The 20287-nt window shown below is 42.3% G+C and overlaps 2 protein-coding genes across 4 annotated transcripts; one reads left to right on the forward strand and one right to left on the reverse strand.

Moving 5' to 3' along the window:
• Positions 1–2368: 2368 nt before the first annotated feature.
• On the reverse strand, positions 2369–14264 carry ireb2 (iron-responsive element binding protein 2). The gene is made up of 21 exons (XM_077596964.1): positions 14154–14264; positions 11137–11241; positions 10690–10855; positions 10102–10239; positions 8977–9216; positions 8829–8898; positions 7801–7984; positions 6269–6408; positions 6022–6193; positions 5791–5891; positions 5594–5710; positions 4691–4850; positions 4476–4611; positions 4310–4394; positions 3882–4163; positions 3701–3805; positions 3478–3620; positions 3128–3275; positions 2943–3065; positions 2693–2878; positions 2369–2617 (listed from the first exon to the last, which is right to left on the reverse strand). The coding sequence occupies exons 1-21, from the start codon at positions 14176–14178 to the stop codon at positions 2507–2509; spliced, it is 2937 nt and encodes a 978-aa protein (XP_077453090.1). The 5' UTR covers positions 14179–14264; the 3' UTR covers positions 2369–2506.
• Positions 14265–15133: 869 nt separating this feature from the next.
• slc25a44a (solute carrier family 25 member 44a) lies at positions 15134–20239 on the forward strand. Of its 3 annotated transcripts, none has more exons than XM_077596380.1 (4): positions 15134–15453; positions 16802–17494; positions 18510–18637; positions 18740–20239. In XM_077596380.1, exons 2-4 carry the CDS (start codon positions 16858–16860, stop codon positions 18929–18931), a joined length of 957 nt encoding a protein of 318 aa, XP_077452506.1. In that variant the 5' UTR covers positions 15134–15453; positions 16802–16857; the 3' UTR covers positions 18932–20239. The 3 variants fall into 3 exon arrangements, with proteins under 3 accessions (XP_077452506.1, XP_077452507.1, XP_077452508.1); XM_077596381.1 differs by having other exon boundaries at positions 15143–15239; XM_077596382.1 differs by lacking the exon at positions 15134–15453 and adding an exon at positions 15564–15654.
• Positions 20240–20287: the final 48 nt, after the last annotated feature.

Here is a 20287-nt window from a genome sequence, read left to right on the forward strand (position 1 = left end):
ATAGTATGGCTTTTTTCCTTTAAAAAACGACATAGTATAGTATGGCTTTTTTTCTTAAAAAACGACATAGTATAGTAAGGCTTTTTTTCTTAAAAAACGACATAGTATAGTATGGCTTTCCCCCCCTAAAAAACGACATAGTATAGCATGGCTTTTTTTCTTGAAAAACGACATAGTAGAGGAAGGCTTTTTCCCTAAAAAACGACATAGTATAGTATGGCTTTTTTCTTTTAAAAAACGGCATAGTATAGTATGGCTTTTTTTCTTGAAAAACGACATAGTAGAGGAAGCCTTTTTTTCTTTAAAAACGGTATTGTATAGTAAGGCTTCTTTTCTTAAAAAATGACATAGTATAATAAGGCTTTTTTTCTTTAAAAAATGACATAGCAAGTAAGGCTAAGAGAGTCGGAGAATAAATCTGACTTCTGATTCTTCACCTTCTAGTTGTTGCTGTGATCCACTGGCAAAATCATTGAGTCAGAACATGAGGCGGGAATCAGGAGTGAGTTCAATTCCACTCGTTGCAATTCTCAAATTGTTTATTGAGCTAATGAAAAGGATAAATACAACTTCCAACTTTACTGTGGTGCAGTGGCAAAGACAATGGGTCAGAACTTCAGGTGGACTCAAGTTCAAATCAGAAGTGAGTTTGATTCCACTCTTTGCAATTCTCAAATTGTTTATTGAGGTAATGAAAAGGATAAATATAACTTCCAATCACTTCATTTCAGAAGACACTGTGGTCCAGTGGCAAGAACAATGGGTTGAAATTGAAGTTGGACACAAGTTCAAATCTGGAGTGAGTTCAAGTCCACTCTTTGCAAATCTCAAATTGTTTATTGAGGTGATGAAAATGATAAATATAACTTCCAATCGCTTCATTTCAGAAGTCACTGTGGTCCAGTGGCAAAGTCAATGGGTCAGACAGACCTCAAGTTAGTTAGTTTGACTGCCATGTGGGAGACTGGGGTTCGAATCCCGCTCTCGTTTGACTGATCACTACACTAGTAGTTCAGTAAATGGGTAAACCTTTTTTCATTCAAATAAAGACTTAGTCATTTTTTTCAGCAAAACAATATTTCCGGTCAGCCGAATATTTCCGGTCAGCCTTCGGCTGACCGGAAGACAGTTGGGAGGGGGGGATCCCTGGTGGTGTTCGACAGTCGGCCTTCGGCCGACTGCCGACACCATACAGTCGTTGACTGGCGACACCGGGACGTGAACCCTCGACACCCACGTCGCAGGCAGGTGACTTACCCACTACACCACGAGGCGGCCCGCCTATACATGATTGGAAGTTATATTTATCCTTTTCATTACCTAAATAAACAATTTGAGAATTGCAAAGAGTGGAATTGAACTCATTCCTGATTTGAACTTGAGTCCACCTGAAGTTCTGACCCATTGTCTTTGCCACTGGACCACAGTGACTTCTGAAAGTTTCAGTTTCTAATACATAAATCTCTCTCTCTCTCTCTCTCTCTCCACAGTACTGTACATATTCTCTCCATTTTATTAAATGTTTTTTTTTTCAGTACAAACCAATGCGTGTTACTTATACAAGCCTTAAACATACAAATGCACTTATATAAACCTTCAATATACTTATATCAGCCTTAAACATAAATTATAATACAAAATATAGCACTGAATCAACTTACAAACAAATTCAACTTATGAACAATCGCTCGGAACCAATTGTGTTCGTAAGTAGGGGAGCGTCTGTACTTTACCATTGGAGCTAGGTACCCAGGCCACCTCCCTACTATAGCATGGACTGGCTCACTATGTTTCTGTTTGATCTGTAAAGTGACAAGTTGAAGGGCGAGGGAATTGATCCAGGTAAGTGGGCACTCTTACCACTTGAGCTAGGACTTCTTGGTAAGTGGACGCTTTACCTGTTGAGCTAAGGATGCCAACCTCCCTACTTTACCATGGACTGGCTCATCTATTTTTCTGTTGCACCTGAAAAATGACAACTTGACAGAAGAGGGATTCGATCCCACTACCTCTCGCATGGTAAGCTGATGCTCTAGCTCGTGAGCTAAGAGCCCTACCCACCACCCTGCAATCGCATGGACGGCTCACTATGTTTCTGTTTCAGCATCAAAGTCAGTAGTTGGAAGACACGGGAATCGATCCAACGGCCTCTCACGTTCTAAACAGACGCTCTAGCTTGTGAGCTAAGAACCCAACCCACCACCCTACAAATTGCATGGGCTGGCTATCTATGATTCTGTTTGAACTGAAAAGTGAGAAGTTGGAAGACACGGGAATCGATCCAACTACCTCTCGCATGGTAAGCAGACGCTCTAGCTTGTAAGCTAAGAATCCAACCCATCATTTAGTTGACAAAATACAAACAAGCTCAGCTTTTTTTTCTCCTTTATTGTGAAGTCCAACTAGTCGCAGTCAACTTAAGTCCAAAAAAAAAACTAAGTGTCTCATAAAGACATTTCGGCTTGTCTGGCTAATTTGGAACGCTGTCCGTCCAAAGTGGTCCGTCTCAGAACATAGTCCGTGCCACGTATCGCAGGAGGCCCCCGTGCTGCAGAAAGGCCACGTCGGCGTCATCGTCCAACTCGGCCGTCACGTCAAAACGTTTGCCGTCGTCCGTCTGGAAGAAAATCCACGGCGGCGTGAAGTTAGAAAAATCAATGTTGACGCCGGACCGCCACCGTCATCGTCTCACCTGAACGGCGAGCCGATGCCGCGGCCCCAGGCGGGGCGGGAGTTCCACGGAGAAGCTCTCGGCGCCGCCGAGGCCCAGCGTGTCGGCGTTGTGGCCGGCCGCGAAGCTCAGGGGGAGGATGCCGGCGCCCACCAGCTGCCTCTTGTGCAACCGCTCAAAACTCTCCGCGATAACGGCGCGGACACCCTGCGGGAGAAGAACGCCACCGCGTCAAAGACGTCCCCGATTTACGGTGAGCGGTCATCCGTACCAGTAGGTAAGGTCCTTTGGCCACCCAGTCACGGGAACTTCCCGACCCGTAGTCCTTCCCGGCCAGGATGATTAACGGAACGCCGTCTTTTTGGTAGCGTTCGGCCGCCTCGAACACATCCATCTGGGGAGAGGGAGGGGCTAATGAAGTCACGGACCGCCGTCGTCCAGGTAAGCGAAACTCACCGTTTGACCCGAGGGGACGTGTAGCGTTTTGGGTCCGGCTTTTCCCACCAGTCGGTTCTGCAACTTGATACTGGCGAAGGTCCCTCGGGTCATCACGGCGTCGTTCCCCCGCCGCGAGCCGTACGAGTTGAACTCCCGAGGTGTCAACCTGCCCAAGTCGCCGTGTCAAAAGGGGAGGAGTCTACATGCAGAATTCCAATGCTGCCCCCAACCACCATTTTGTGACAGGCTGCGGCGTTTCCGCTCCATCTCTTATCCACAATCGCATTTGTCGTTGACAGGCCCCGCCCACGAGAGATCCAATCGCCATAATTACGTCTCACGACCCGAATGAAGTCAAACACACGCACCTTTTGCTGAGCAGGTACTTGGCGGCGGCGCTGACTCTGGCGATGCTCCCGGCGGGCGAGATGTGATCCGTTGTCACCTTGTCGCCGAGGAACAACAAGACGTGCGCCTTTTCTATCGACGGCAGGGGCGGGGCTTCCCTAGTCTAGGTCAAAACACCAGGTCTTGTCAAATTTCATTTTTAGGGTTTAAACCATACGCAAATGAGCAAGTCTGCGCACTCACCAGTTTGTTGAAAAACGGCGGCGAGCGGATGTACGTGGATTTGGCGTCCCAGGGGAAGACCACCGAGTCGGGAGACTCCACGCCGTCCCAGAAGGTGTTTCCTTTCTGCAAACGGCAAAAAGGCATTTGTTTAGCGTTAAAAAATGGCATCCAACCCACCCCCAGAACCCCAGATTTTTACCTCCTCCCTCTCCTTGAGCTCCCTAAAAACAGAGGAGATGACGGCGTCCTCCTCCGTCCGCCGCACTTCCTCCCTGGACGGCCAGACGTCCCGGAGGTACAGCGCCTTCCCGTCCGAGGCCACACCCAGGGGCTCCTTCTCGAAATCGATGCCCATGGTGCCGGCGATGGCGTACGCCACCACCAAGGGCGGCGAGGCCAGGTAGTTGGCGCGGACGCAGTCGCACGGGCGGCCGTCCAAGTGGCGGTTGCCGGAGAGCACGCTGCAAGCCACCAGCTCCCCCTGCCAAAGACCCCAAAAATGTTACAACTCCATTGTGTGGTGTCCAATCATCCTTCAGCAAAGTCAAGTAAATTTGAGGTTTTTTATATTAAAGCTGGATTTCAATATAGTTTTTTTAAAAATGATTATTATTCATTGCAGGTCACCTGTTTGATGGCATCCACGACGGAGTCGGGCAAAGGCGCCGTGTTTCCCACGCAGGTGGCGCAGCCATAGCCAATCACCTCGAAGCTGCCCAAAGAGGAAAAAGAAATTAAAATCAAATCAAATAGCGATGTTTTCCAATGACAAAATGACAAGAAGCGCACTCACCCCAACTGGCTGAAGTAGGGCAGCACCCCGCTGGCGTTGAGGTAATGCGTGACCATGCCGCTTCCGGGCGCCAGGCTGGTTCGGATGTAAGGCTTGACCAGGAGCCCCGCCTCCACCGCCTTCTTGGCCAGCAAGCCTGCGGTTGGTTATAGCACGTTCCAAGAACCAATGAACTTGACTCTTCACTCTTTAAAAAGGACATTGAGAAATCTTACCTGCCGTCAGCATGACGGCGGGGTTGCAGTTATTGGTGCAGCTGATGACGGCGGCCAGCACCACCGAACCGTGGGCCAGCTGGTACTCCTGACCCGCGTGCAGGAAGGCCACCTTCACGTCTTGCTTCTCCTTGGAGATGTTAAAGCCTCTCGGCCCCAACTGACAAACCACAAGAGAGCCGTGTATTGTCTCAAAAATGATGTCAATATGCCATAATATTGTATTCATTAAAAAAACACACTAATAAAACACATTTTAACAGGAAAGGTTGCGTTTTGGATTAGCTTACCATTAGCTCATAGCAAGCAAAGTGGTTAGTTAGTACGTTGTATTTCACCGTTAGCCTCAAAGCAGCAAAGCGAATGCTAAAAAAATAAGTAAACCTTTTACCCTGTCAATGAATTGAATTGAAAGTTTTATTGTCATTGTACGTAGCGCAAAGATTGCATTTTGGAGAAGTGTACCATTAGCTCAAATGCTAAAATGTTTAGCACACTGTCTTTCACCATTAGCATACCTGTCAACCTCTGCCGATAACTGCCCTTATAAATGATTATGATTCCCCTTACAAACCCCCCAAAAACCTTACAAACACCGTACGACTCGTACGAGTCGTACGGTGTTTGTAAGGTTTTTTGGGGGGTTTGTAAGGGGAATCATAATCATTTATAAGGGCAGTTATCGGCAGAGGTTGACAGGTATGCTTAGCGTCAAAGTAGCAATGCTAACGCCCTACAATGTGCAATCTTTTAAGCTTTTAACAGCAAAAATAGCATTTTGGAGAAGTCTTCCATGTGTATTTTTCCGTTTTTTTTCATACACCTGAGTTTGATTTGTGCGGCGTTTCGATGACAAAATAAACATCCGTGACCGCGACGGCTGGACGGCTGCGAGCGACTCACCTTCTCGTCCAAGCAGCTCTGAAATCCATCCTTCATGCCGCAGACGGCCACGCGGTCTTGCTGTCGTTTGGGTCCGCTCACGTGTGGCACCATGGCGCTCAAGTCGATTTCAATCACCTGCGTCCAGTCGCAAAACGTCGTCTCTTTCATTTGCCCGTAGCATTTCCGGAGAAATTTTGCGCGCCGGCGGTTCATACTTCTGAATACTGAGGGTCTTCGCCGGAGTCCTCGTACGTTCTGTACAGCGTGACGGCCTTCAGGTAGGACTCTAGTAACTCCAGTTTTTCTTGGGAGAAATCTAGAAGCAATGGGTGTTAATCAAGTGTTAATCCAAGGAATGGAATTGCAAAAAAAAAATTTGAATGTTTATGTTGTGCTCGTGAGGAAAAGTGGGAATTTGACTTTGACGTAAAAGACTTCATACTGACGTGTCTTTTTAAAGTGCTTCAATGTGACCCGGTCGACGGGGAAAAAGCTGACGGTGGCGTTGTACTCGGGGCACATGTTGGCGATGGTGGTCCGGTCGGGGGCCGACAGCTGCGAAACGCCGGGCCCGAAAAACTCCACGAACTTCCCGCCGATGGCGGCTTGCCGTAAGTGCTGAAAAACGTGACGGCGGCGGGCGAGGAGGAGGAGATTAGCGCCAGGACAAACGCCAGAGAGCGGCGGGCGTACCTTGGTGATGCCGAGGACCACGTCTATGGAGGTGCTGAGAGGGTTAATGGAGCCCACCAATTTGCAGCCCACCACTTGGGGGAGGGTCAGCGATAGCGGCTGGCCCAGCATCACCGCTTCGGACTCGATTCCGCCCACACCTGGTGACAAATGGGGAGGGTTTGAACAAGGTTGGCTCCTTTCTGAACGAGAACAAAAAAAATCTACAATTTGTGGCTGTACTAAAAGTACAGTCTTCCCTCGATTTTTCGATTATCGCCGCCATGTCTGGTCTACATTAACCGCGATATTTGAGGGATTACTGTACTAATAAGCACATGGGGGAAATCCAGGTAGACGCTCTCATACAGTAGGTGGCCCTATGCTCACTTTCTTCTGTTTGAAATATGATATCATTTAGCCCAGGGGTGTCAGACTCGGGTTGGTTCGCGGGCCACGTTAACGATTTCATGTGGGAGGACCATTTTAGATATAATATTTAGATTTTTTTATATACTAAATTGATTAAATGAACTGGATTAAAGGGCCTGAATATTCAGTTTTTTATAGATCTAAAACAACGTTTATTTTAGCTTTTTTATGTATATATTTTTAGATTTTACAAAATGATTTTTGAACTAAAAACAGAAAAAAATGGATTAAAAAATGACAATTAATTGATTTAAAGGGGGGAAAATCAGGAAATGTAATATACATCTATACTCTTCATTTTAATTTGATCCTAAAACAGAAAGTCAGCACTCATGATTTACTCTGCCGGGCCACACAAAATGATGCGGTGGGCCAGATTTGGCCCCCGGGCCGCCACTTTGACACATAATTTAGCCAAAAGAGCTCATCTAGTTGCAAGAAAGTTGCTGTTATGTGTAAAGTTGATGAGCTGTAGATTAGTGTCCCACACGATGCACTTTTTATGAAATTTATTTGCATTATTGGTCCTACATTCGAGGTTTAGAAAAACAATGTATTATTTATCATTATTATGTATTGATTATTTATCTGTTCATTTATTTGTTATTTATGTTTATGACATTTTGTATTGATTATTTAATTTTCACTGTCATTTATTTATACTTGTATGATGACAATAAAATCATTCAATTCAATTTTGGTTGGAATAATATAGTAATTATGAGTAATTGACCAATTACATCCGAAAAACAATGTCAACCAACAGCAATTTTGAAATTTGAATGAACATGATTACCTCTAATTTTGCGAAGATTGTTTTTCATACTGAGAACTTTTATTTAACTCAACACTTGATCCGCTTTTATGTATCAAAAACAGTACAGTTGTGATCAAATATATTTTTTGAAAGAAAGTAGTCATTCATTTTGTCTTCACATTTACTTAAAACATGCCCTCACTTGTTTTGTATTTATTTTGTATTTCAATGATTAAATTCCGATGGTACTTGCTCCAAAAAAGGGTCTGTTTATCCAATTAATTGCGGAATTGACTGTCGGGATTAGTCGCTAAGGTAAATAATGGTTAGCGGCAGAAGTGGAAGGAGAAGGAAGTTGACTGACCCCAGCCCAAGACCCCCAGGCCGTTGATCATGGTGGTGTGCGAGTCGGTGCCCACCACGCTGTCCGGGTAGACCAGGCCGTCGCGCACCTGGATCACGCGGGAGAGATACTCCAGGTTGACTTGGTGGACGGCGCCCACGTCTGGGGGAACCACGTTGACGTTCTTGAAGGCCTTTGAGCACCACTGCACAAAAAAATGAACAATGCATCTCAATATAAAATCAAATTTCAGTCTTTTCCAGTTGGACTGGATCTCAAAATTCCAATGGATTGATTAGACGTCTAATCGCTGTCAATTGATTTATCGGACCTTTTAAAAAATCTGGGCGAGAATGCACACTGTCAAATAAACAGAATAAAAAGCGAGATGACATCTGGAATTAATCTTGTTTTGAAAAAATCTGACGCAGCTAATGAATGAATACATTTTTGGGTTGAATCTCTCACTAAGATGAATGAATTCAAATCCACATTTCTTTGATTTGATTTCAATAGTTTGGACGTCTAGTGCCGTCAAGGGCAGCCATTGATTTAATCCGACCCATTTGGGGAAAATATGACATAGAAATACCTGGATTTAATCTAATGAATGTCTTTTTTTTTAATTTTACAGGAGATTTTTGGAGAAATTTAAAAAAAAACAATCAATATGGTCGAGAGATAAAATGGATGAATTCATTGAAATCTGGAATTATTATTTTTCCCAATTGCACGTGGCCTTTTATGTAAAATTTCAAATTTAAAAAGAAAAACGGATGAGACATTTACCACTCCCAAAAGTAGTTCACGAGAAACTACTTTGTTTTCCAACTAAAAGTTTTTGATTGAGTCAGCACCATTTCAAAATGACTCAACTCATGCCACATTATTTTTCATTTGTGCCTGAGGGCGAATTTTCCGTTTCATACGTGCAAAAGTCACTTTTTGCCTCGTTATGGCGAAAATTGTGAACCCAATTATTAGCCAAACAGATGAAAATGTTTGTTTTTAAAGCGTTGAGTCGTAACTCACGGCTTGAGCTTTTTTACCTTAAAAAATTGAAGCCTTTCTTTATTTCGGCCCAGCTCCAATTCCTGATTCTTGACCGCCGTATCCGCACTGCGGAAGACGGAAAAAACGGCCGGTGAGTTTTTCCCCATCGGGCCCCCGTTGGGAAATTCAACTCCGGGCACTCACTCGGAAACCGGTTTGAGGTGGAAAGGGCAGAGAAGCGGCGTGTTCTCGATCTGCTGCGCCGACGAGGCGTGTTGCCGACCCCCCGCCGACGAAGGCGGGTCACCGCAGGCCGCTTTGCCGCAGGGGCCCCGTTGGACTCCGCACTGGGAGCCGCTTCTGGGAAAAGGCTTGGAAGGGATCGGGCGGGAGGCGCCGCCGCCGCCGTCCCCTCCGCCGGGGTTCGGCGTGTTCTGTGCGGCGCTGTGGCGCCCCAAAAAAAGGTTGGAACATTAGCAAAGGGAGAGTCCAAGAAATGTTTACAAATTACCAAATTAGCAAAGGGTGAGTACAATATATATTTTTAAATGAGCAAATTAGTGATTGGCAAAGGGAAAGTCCCATTTTTTTTAATTAGCAGTAGCGACTTGCAAGGGGAGAGTCCAAAAAATGTTTAAAAATTAGCAAATTAGGGATTAGCAAAGAGAGCCCAAAAAATGTTTAAAAATTAGCTAATTAGCAAAGGGAGAGTTCAAGAAATGTTTAAAAATTTGCTAATTAGCGATTAGCAAAGGGGAAAGTCCCTTTTTTTTTATTTGAGCAAGGTAGCGATTAGCAAAGGGAGAGTACTTTTTTTTAAATGAGGGAATTAGCGATTAGCAAAGGCAGAGTCCAATTTTTTTTTAATTAGCAATTCGCAAAGGGAGGGTCCAAAAAAGTTTAAAAATTAGCAAATTAGCGATTAGCAATGGGAGAGCCCATTTTTTTTTAAATTAGCAAATTAGCAATAAGGAAAGGCAGAGCCCCAAAAATGTTTAAAAATTAACAAATTAGCAATTAGCAAAGGGAGAGTCCAAAAAATGTTTGAAACTTAGCAAATTAGCGATTAGCAGAGGGAGAGTCCAAAAGATGTTTACAAATGCGCCAATTAGCGGTAGGCCAAGGGAGAGTCCAAAAACTGTTTAAAAATTAGCTAGCTAGGGATTAGCAAATGGAGAGCCCAAAAAATGTTTTAAAATGAGCAAATTAGCGATTAGCAAAGGCAGAGTCCAATTTTTTTTAAACGAACAAATTAGCGATTAGGAAAGGGAGAGTCCAAAAAATGTTTAAAAATGAGCAAATTAGTAAAGAGAGTTACTCCATAGCCACCATTTGCTGTAGTCTTTTTGAAGACAGTGGTCCACGATGAGGTCGGTGGGGCATTTGGGGTTCACCAGGCCGGGGTCCACGCCGTGCTTGGCCACGGCGTCCCTCATGGCGGCCAGGTCCACCATGGCGGGGATCCCGCTACAAAAGGACAAACCAGCAGCCGTTTGCATCATCCAAAATAAGCCTTTTTTTTTTGGACACCTGTTATGTTGTTGTAAAAAATAGCATTGGCCATTTTGTAGAATAAGTGCGTAAAAAATTAGGCTTCAGACGGTAAATCCATATAGTAATATTTGGATGTATATGTAAATATATATTGTAAAAATGGTCGTTATCCATTTGGTGTCGCGGACAATACTTCAATATAGTAAAAACGATCATTAGATATTTTAAATACATGACGATGTAGTAAAAATGATCATAAACCATGATATACAATGGACGTTAAATTGATAGTCAAATAATAAAAATCTAATGAAATAAATCTCTGGTTATTTTATAGATGAGATGATAATCCAATTGAGGAAACGTCGCAACACGTTGACGCATCTTGCCGCCAATGGCGGCGAAAGGTGATGGCAAACTCACGTGAAGTCCTGCAGGAGAACCCGCGCCGGCGCGAAGGGCACCTCGGCCGAAGCCTGCCGCTTTTCCCAGTCCAAAATATTCTGGACGTCCTCCTCTTTGACGTAAAAGCCGTCGCAGTTTCGGATGGCCGCTTCCAGTAAGACGCGGATGGACAGAGGCAGCTTGGCTTCAAAAAAAAAAAGAGCATTTTTATTTTATAACCCATTCACATACCTGTCAACCTCTGCCGATAACTGCCCTTATAAATGATTATGATTCCCCTTACAAACCCCCCAAAAACCTTACAAAACACCGTACGACTCGTACGAGTCGTACGGTGTTTGTAAGGTTTTTGGGGAGTTTGTAAGGGGAATCATAATCATTTATAAGGGCAGTTATCGGCAGAGGTTGACAGGTATGCATTCATATATGTATATATTTCATTTTTTTTTTTTACTGTGGACTCACCATATCTTGGATCATTAAACTTATGCGGGTTGAAGAACTTGAGACTCCTGTCGCCCGATAGCGTGTCAATTAAATGGCGATACGGGTGCGCTTCTGACGGAATGTCTGTAAAAGAGCGAAACGTTTCGTCATAAACAAGTGACGCATAAAACAGCTCGCTCTAATAACAAGGTGAAAAGAACAGGTTTAACTCTTCATTTGCGATAAGCAGGTTTAATAAGCCGATAATGTTTCCGCTCGACATAATCGTGAAGATGAAGTATATTTAGCAATGTCCAATCAACCACGCGATCGCAAATCAAGTGCAATGACAATTTTTTTTAAGGAAATGACATATTGGATTGAATCCTTATACAGTGGTACCTCGACATACGATCGTAATCCGTTCCGAGACTGAGATCGTATGTCGAGCTTTTCGTAACTCGAGCGAACGTTTCCCATTGAAATGAATTGAAAACAAATTAATTTGTTCCAACCCTCTGAAAAAACACCAAAAACAGGATATTGGATTGGAAAAAATGTTTTATTTCTTCTAATTCACCATCTATTAACAAAGTAACACATAACTAGTGGTTTAATAGTAATAAAATATGTTTAATAGTTGTAAAATTAAACGCATTTCGCTGAGGGGAGAGACAAGGTGGGGGCTGTTCGGGGGCACTTTATCCACGGCACTCGTAAACAAACAAACAAATTTAAATTAACTTGGATAAATATATACAGACACTCAAACATACGTTTAATGTAACTTTACACAAAACTGAATTCTAGTTTTGTCTTAATCTTTTGTTACCTTCGTTTTCCGGGTTAGCAGTTTGCCAGGCCTCCACCCTCACGTTCGCTATCGATGGACTGTTTGTTGTTGTATTTCCTTCAAAATATTACGAAAATGATGCGCACAAATGTCCTCACAAAAGGATAACGCACGACCACTTGCCAACGAGAAGTAGTCTTGAATGAGCAATCGCGGGAGCTAACAGGCTAAGGAAGGAATAACAGCGTACCCACGTATTGATTGTGGGTAATGAAGTTTTATTGTGAGAAAGGCTGCCATTGGCTGTCGGTGTTGTGTGCACGAGTATACTTCATTACCCAGAAAGCCCTCTTTAAGCCCGTGCATGCGCGTTGTGCGTTTCCTGGTCCATGCGTAGGAGAAACTCGTCTGAATAAATTGTTCAGTGCTCGTAGATATCTGTTATACACGAAAGAGATGCGGCAAAAAAGACAGTGCGCTACAATGATAAACAGCCTCTCATGTCATGGCCACCTGGCTTGGTCGCATCTCAAAATTTTGATCGTATCTAGGGCAAATTATTCAATCGAAATTTTCATCGTACCTCAAGCATGTCGTACCACGAGCTGATCGTAGGTCGAGGTACCACTGTATTGTCATTATACAAGTATAATGAGATTTAAATTATCCATTGAATTACAAAACAATGGTAAATATTTTAGTTCCTGCTAGTTTAACGCTAATCCACAACAAAGTCACGCATGCTAATGAAAAGGACATATTACTGAATTGAATTGAATTCAATGCTTTTATTGTCTTTATACAAGTATAATTAGATTTAAATTATCAAATGAAATACAAAACAATGCTTCCTTTTTTTTTGCGTCCGGCTAGCTTAACGCTAATCCGCAACAAAGTCAGTGTTGTTCGCACGCTAATGAAAATGATAGTGAACTCTAAAAACAATGAATATTGGCATAAAAACATTTTAGAAAGCATTAAAGATAAGGGAAAAACACTTATAGCTGCCAAAAACAAGTTCTATCAACACACGTGAAGGCCGTGTGTCTCTCAAAACAACTGTTGACTAAATAAAAACAAAGATTCTGACAGAAAATGCTTTATATCACCCAAATAAACTCTTCCAAAATTTGGTAAAGCCAATATGTATTTCCCAAGAAATACAGTGTGCACTACATCATTAAATGTACTATTTTATTTTTATTTTTTCTAATCCACCAATGAAGAAGCTTTTCAAAAGCCCACCGTGGATGAAAACAAAAGATAAAGCGACTAAAGTTCAATGGATTCTTCGTGCAAAATGTTTTTAAATTGTCATTTCAGCTCCACAAATGAAGCAATTGAACCAAAGCCATTTTGAGGAAAAGTTTTTAACAGACGAGCTTTAAAATAAATGCCCTTTAAATCTATGCCATTTTGATATGCTACTATTTGTTTTAATACAAAAAGGATATAAGATACCAAATGTTTCTAAGTTATTTCTTTTCAATAACTCAATGTATTGTTTAAATGTGACCTTTTTTTTATTACGTTAAAGGGAAAGACAACAGCTTTATCCATCCCAGTAAAAAGAGAACATTAACAATGAATTGAAGAAAATATTTTATTTTTCTGTTTCTGATGTGGGAAAATTGAGGAAAAAATGGAAATTGAAGCCATTTTGTATCGTGTACTTTTTTTAAAAACAAAATGTGGGATATTTTCCGTTTAGAGAACCGCAACATATGAAACAAAGCGAAAAATGTATTATGTGGAACATTATAAAAATAATGCTGGTGCCTGTAAGGGATTTTTTTTAAAATCATGACATTTGCCTTTTCTGTACGAAAAGTGGAAACAAATGAGTCAAAATATGAATTCCTAATTCCCCAATACGTTTTTTAAACGACCCCCGGTTGACAACCTAATAGACGACGACTAGCTTTAGCTTTGTAGCCTTATCGTGATGCCCACTTGTGAACTACTTATCGCACAGCTGCTTAAAACAACTGGCACCGAAGATAAAGCACCGGTAGGAAAAACCATGCAAAGAACTAAGTCAGGGTGAAGTTAGGACAGGATGACGGAACTGGCTAATTTCAGCATTTTCTCAGCTCGTAAGTAAAAACAAAACTGTGTGTGTGGCGTTTGAAACGCTTCCATAACATAAACCGCAGACAGATTCTTTTTACAGCGAACGAGAGCCGCGTGGTCAACAACGAAGGTGAGCACATATATTATCGTTTTAGGGGAGTACAAGAACAATAAGAAGAGTCTTCAGTACCTTGGCCCGTAGACGCCAGCGCCATGATGACTTATGAAATCAACACGATTCATCCTCGCAAGCGCAGTAGCGACACCCGAACCGACCAATCAGGCGACAGGAGGCGAAACGAACACGCCCACCGGCCTTTCGCCTTCTGATTTACGTAAAGAAAGTAAAACACACAGTCTAGGACTCTAGGTCTAGTCTAGATGCCCGATTTACGGTTTTCGTGTAGGGGCACAGGCGTCAACTCTCGTCGGCCATATTATGTCTGGAACATTAATTAACATAACAGTATGTATTTATTCATGTGATCGAGTATTTTAAAAAGGCTATAGATTGCTCAACTTTCAAGCAGTTTTCTTTTATTAAATGTCGGGGGTACACTAATTTCATTATATAATTAAAAAATAAATATATACTTTAAAACACCTCAATACAAAGTTGGTGGTTTGTTATCAACTATAGACCGTTTGTACTAAATCCGTCAAAAATTCCGACCCAAAATGGCCGTTACAAATGTACACTGCTGACTCCACCTTAAGATATCAAGCCTTATATATCAGATGTATTTTCGGATTATGGTAAAAAAAAAAAGTGATTCTTTCAAAATAAAACTGCAAAATCCACATTCCTGCATTTAAGTGTTAATATTCAGAGGTAAAAACGATTATCTAACCAGTATAATTGTAACTACATAGTTTAGAAACAATATTAAGGATTGCGTTTGTCTGCCAGCTAAGTGTCATCAGCATTTTGGGGCACCCTTGAACACATCGTGAGCATTACGATAACAAGTATGAATACAGGCAAAACAAACCGAGCACTGATTTGAGTTACAATTTCTTGTGTTTGGGCATTACAGCAATGCCAAAAAAATATTGTTATCTCATCGTTAAATTATAGTAAAACAGTCATATTCAAAGTATTTTGCTTATTGACATCGAACGGTCAGCAAGGAACGTGACTAGTTTGGTATTTTACGAGAGGTGAGAAAGACTTGAACGCACCCCAGCGAAAATCGAACATGCCTTCAACTAGGTCAAACAGTTGGAAAATATATATTTTTTAAACTCGCCATTAAGAGGAAAACAATTCGCCAAGGTTAGTTTTGCGTTTTTCCATGTTTTGCCGCAGGGAGGAAAAAATAAAGATAAGAAACAATCGAGACGACCTTTAGCCTTCGATTTATCAGCACAGTGTACAGTACGGTTGAAACAACAGTCATGGACGGAAGACATGACCTAGCGTGTCTTCTTCGCGGAGGCCGAATGAAAGAGTGAGGCAAGCGGCAAGGGGCTACTGGCCCTCTCAACAGGTTCGTCTAAAAGAGTTGTCCGGTCCCGATTTGAAATGTTTGCAAAATAAATCGGGAGTTTGTTGATGTCGTTAGCATCGAGCTAAGCTAATGGGGGGAGGAGGCGATGGGGTTTTTACACGTGCCTCTCTTCCAAATGAGGCAACATGGCGTGATGATTAATATTCGCTTAATTCCTACGTGTCATCGACTGATATGAAGGTAAATCAAGGATTGAATGAATTTGTGATCACAATACTGGAATGATATTAATAATAAATATGAGGCTTTCAACATGTTGCCCAAAAAGCAGGAAGTACTAATGCTAGAGAGAATCAAGACTTGGTATAAATGACATGCATGTCAAAGATGGATGCTTATTTAAGTATGCAAAATGCAAAAATGTTAGACATTTGATCATGGAGAAAATAAGTTAGACATAAAAAGTGACACTTGTCACTGATGTAACTATTTTGTGACGTCAGTTATACCCACGCACACATTTTCTGATTGTTTTGAACGCAGGTGCATGTCAAAATGAATCATTTTGGATGCTCGCGTTTAATTGGCTAAAATAGTAAAGGCATTAACATACCTGTCAACCTCTGCCGATAACTGCCCTTATAAATGATTATGATTCCCCTTACAAACCCCCCAAAAACCTTACAAACACTGTACGACTCGTACGAGTCGTACGGTGTTTGTAAGGTTTTTGGGGGGTTTGTAAGGGAATCATAATCATTTAAAAGGGCAGTTATCGGCAGAGGTTGACAGGTATGCTATAAAATGTCTTTCCTCACATTGGGAAATATTGGCTTTTATGATTTTTCTTCACATTATAAAGTAATTTATTAAAATAGTGGGCATGCTAAAGGTGTTGTCTTTCCTTTTAAGGGATATCACATAGAAAATACACTTTTTTTAAATTTTGTTTTGATCTTTCATGAACATTAACTATATTTAAGACCATTTGTGCGATATTCTAGTAAAATGTAATAGTTTTAAGGGAATACTTACAGTGCGACAGCACGGCGTGTTTGGAGTCTGCACGTTCTCCCTGGGCCTGCGGGGGTTTTCTCCGGGTACGCAGGTTTCCATTCCAAAAAAACCATGCGTGGTAGACTGATTGGACAATCTAAAATTGTCCCAAGGTAAACGGGAAACGTCCCCGCGTCTTCTTATGCCCTGTGATTGGCTGGCCACTAATTCAGGGTGTTCCTCCCATGGTGCCCTTAGTCCACTGGGATAGGCTCCAGCCCCCCCACAACCCTAGTGAGGATAAAGCGGTTCAGAAAACGAATGAATGAATACCTCCAGTACGTACGTGAACTAGTCAAATGACATTTTTGTCTTTGCCTTTTTTTTTTAGTTGTCTCGATGTCCACCGCTAGTCTTTAGCGCTACGGCACCCCTCCGACTGGCAGCATGCAGCAGAAAGGCGCCATCCAGATCATCGAGTGGGAGGACCTGGACAAGAGGAAGTTCTACTCCCTGGGCGTTCTGATGACCCTGGGAACGCGGGCCACCGTGTACCCGGCCAGCCTGATTCGTACGCGGCTGCAGGTGCAGAAGGGCAAGGCGCTCTACTCGGGCACGGTGGACGCCTTCTGCAAGATCCTGCGCGCCGAGGGCGTGCGGGGCCTCTACCGCGGCTTCATGGTCAACACCTTCACGTTGGTGTCGGGCCAGGCCTACATCACCACCTACGAGCTGGCGCGCCGCCACGTGTCGCGCCACTCGTCCAGCAACACGCTCAAGTCGGTGGTGGCGGGCGGGGCGGCCTCGCTGGTGGCGCAGACCATCACGGTGCCCATCGACGTGGTGTCGCAGCACCTGATGATGCAGGGCCAGGGCGAGCACAGCGGGCGCTTCAAGGCCAAGCCCAAGATGATGCTGGCCGCCGCCGCCAAGCGCCGGCTCACCTTCGGCCAGACGCGGGACATTTCCGTGCAGATTTTCGCCGCCGACGGATTCCGGGGCTTCTACAGGGGCTATGTAGCGTCCCTGCTCACGTACATCCCCAACAGTGCACTATGGTGGCCTTTTTATCACTTTTATGCAGGTAAAATGGCAAACTCGGCGTTCGCTTTTCATTCATTTTCTGAACCGCTAATCCTCACAAGAGCCACGGGGGGTGCTGGAGCTCATCCCAGCTACCTATGGGCGCATGGGGGAACCATGAATTCAGCCAATTGCAGGGTGGCGTTCATTTTTTTGCTGTTGAAACCTATTTAACAAATTTTATTTTTGGCTGAATAACATGCCGTGACTGATTTAAAAAAAAAAATCTAACCTATTTTTAAAATGTACTACAGAAATTAATACTTTTAAAATGGAAAAAAACACTTGATTACACTTTTTAATTTCATGGACCTTTTTCATTGCGATTTTTTTCTTTTCTTTTTTACCAATTGCTGATAAAAGCACTAAGACAATGAAGATATCTGTTTTAAAGTCACTTATTATAACAAAAAATCTCAAGAAATGCATATTGCATACGGGAAAAAAGTTTATACAAATGATTAATTTAGTTAATGTATATTTCTTGAAATCACTAAAATTTTGCTGAGAAAAGCACAACAAAAATGAATCGCTGCCAGCTAAATTAATTTGACGTCAATAAGTTAATTAATGAATTGACATTGATGTCATGACAATAGATGTTGTTTTTCAAAATTCCACTTAAAATAATTTCCTTCCATTTGCATTCATTGCAATTGATAAAAAGATCTAACTCATTGGTCATCTTTATGTACAAGAAATATTCCATAATGTGCTTAATATTGTACTTTATTAAATGAGTTGTAATTAAACTAAACATAAATTAAGGTTTCTTGTGACTATAATTTGTCCTCAAAGATAAATCTCACTACTTGTATTGCAAAACAGTGATTTTTAAAATTGAAAAAAGACCAGCAACAGTTGGCAGTCCAAATTGTCACTGATCCCCAAATTGGATTAAATTGGACCCACACCAATTAAATTCATTATTTCTTTTTAGTAAGACTGTGCTAGTCATTTGTACCAGAAACCAAATATACGAAGTTGACTTTACCTCCATGTTTTTGTGTCTGTAGAGCAACTGTCTGTGATGGCGCCCAGCGAGTGCCCCCACCTCATCTTGCAGGCCCTAGCCGGTCCCATGGCCGCCGCCACCGCCTCCACCATCACCAACCCCATGGATGTGGTCCGGGCCAGGGTCCAGGTCTGTTTCCAATTCTCTCGTTGATCGGGAGCTCGCAGATGAAAACACATTTGCGTCATTCTTTGGTACCCCATAAGTAACTCACCGGTCGTTGCGGCGCAGGTGGAGGGCCGCTCGTCCGTGGTGGACACGTTCAAGCAGCTCCTGGCGGAGGAGGGCGTCGGCGCCATGACCAAGGGTCTCTCGGCCCGGATCATCTCCTCCACCCCCACGTCGGTGCTCATCGTGGTGGGCTACGAGACCCTCAAGAGGCTAAGTCTACGAGACGAGCTGGTTCAGTCCAGACGCTGGTAGGCGGGGGACAAAAAAAAAAGGCCTAAAAAGGAACTTTACCTCATGGCAGAAGCACACTTGGAGAACCGTCATACTGCCAAAACATGTTACAACCATGTCCATGTTCAAAAAGACTTGCTGTAGTTAAACCCACTAAAAGTAACGTTTGCTCGAGGGTGGGAACAAAATCTGGTTCGATGTCAGGATAAAAAAACCTTGGGTAATCACCATCGTCAATTTATACCTGGATATATTAATAGTTTGAATTGTAAGTATACTACAATTGAGTGCGACATTTAATCTTGTCAGCTGTCATTGACGTCAATGGCAGCCAGAGATATTATCAAGTGAGGCATATTTGATATTGCCCTATAAATAATACCTTTCAGATTGATTTTGAGAATAAATGCAGGTGATTTGTTTTATGCAAGCTAGCCACAGTGAATCCGTAGCATCATTTGTTTGTCACTAAAAGACGACATTCAATATAAGACTATAAATTTCAATCTTTCCAATTGAATGTAATACATTTATTATATAAAAAATATATTTTGCAAAAATGACTGTGGCAAATCAAGGGGTCTTACCATAATAAAGCTATAAATAAAACTGGGCTAGGCGTGAGCCTTTAGCATTTGAGTGACAAGCTAGTTTAATTAGCATTAGCTAAATCCTACTAGTTATTGTATGTTCAAATTGTAGTCATTTCTCTGTACTCAAAATAATTCAGGCAAACTTTATTTAACATTAAGTTTTTACTCACTGAGGGTGACTTAAAGGGGTTCTAGTGTATTACGTGAGCATAATATATGGATTTTTTAAAGCATAACCTCCATATGGAGTGTTTCTTTTATGTGCCAAAATGTTGAAATTATAAATAGTTTTAAATTAAACATTGCTCGCTGTTTAATGTTTTTGAACGCCACCCACCTTAATCAGGGGTGGAAAGCAACAAACTTTGGATTGGTCGCCACGCCAGCCAATCTTGGGAACATGGAGACAAAGTACCATCCATATCTGTGAATATTTCAAGAGTCTTCAATCAAGCAGATTCAAACATAGGACCTGAAAACTGAAGCTTAGGATTTTTTGGTCACTTTTCTAACTACTTACAATTGCTGTGTTTATTGTAACCACAAATTCCATTTACATTTTTTTTAAAAAAGACTGCATGTTAGATGAGTGGAATTTTGGTTCTGGAATAAAACAGCACTTACTGACCTGTTGATGGATCTTTTCAGCTGCGCGTTGTCTATTTTCTTGAATGTTTTAGTGAACCGGTGGACACTTGTGGCTCAGTGGAATTAATAAAGAACATTATTGATCATGCCTAGTGTGATGAATTTATGAAATTCAAGTGAAAATAGAAATCAGACA

This window comes from Stigmatopora argus, chromosome 3, assembly GCF_051989625.1.
Source record: "Stigmatopora argus isolate UIUO_Sarg chromosome 3, RoL_Sarg_1.0, whole genome shotgun sequence".
In the NCBI taxonomy this organism is placed as follows: domain Eukaryota; kingdom Metazoa; phylum Chordata; class Actinopteri; order Syngnathiformes; family Syngnathidae; genus Stigmatopora; species Stigmatopora argus.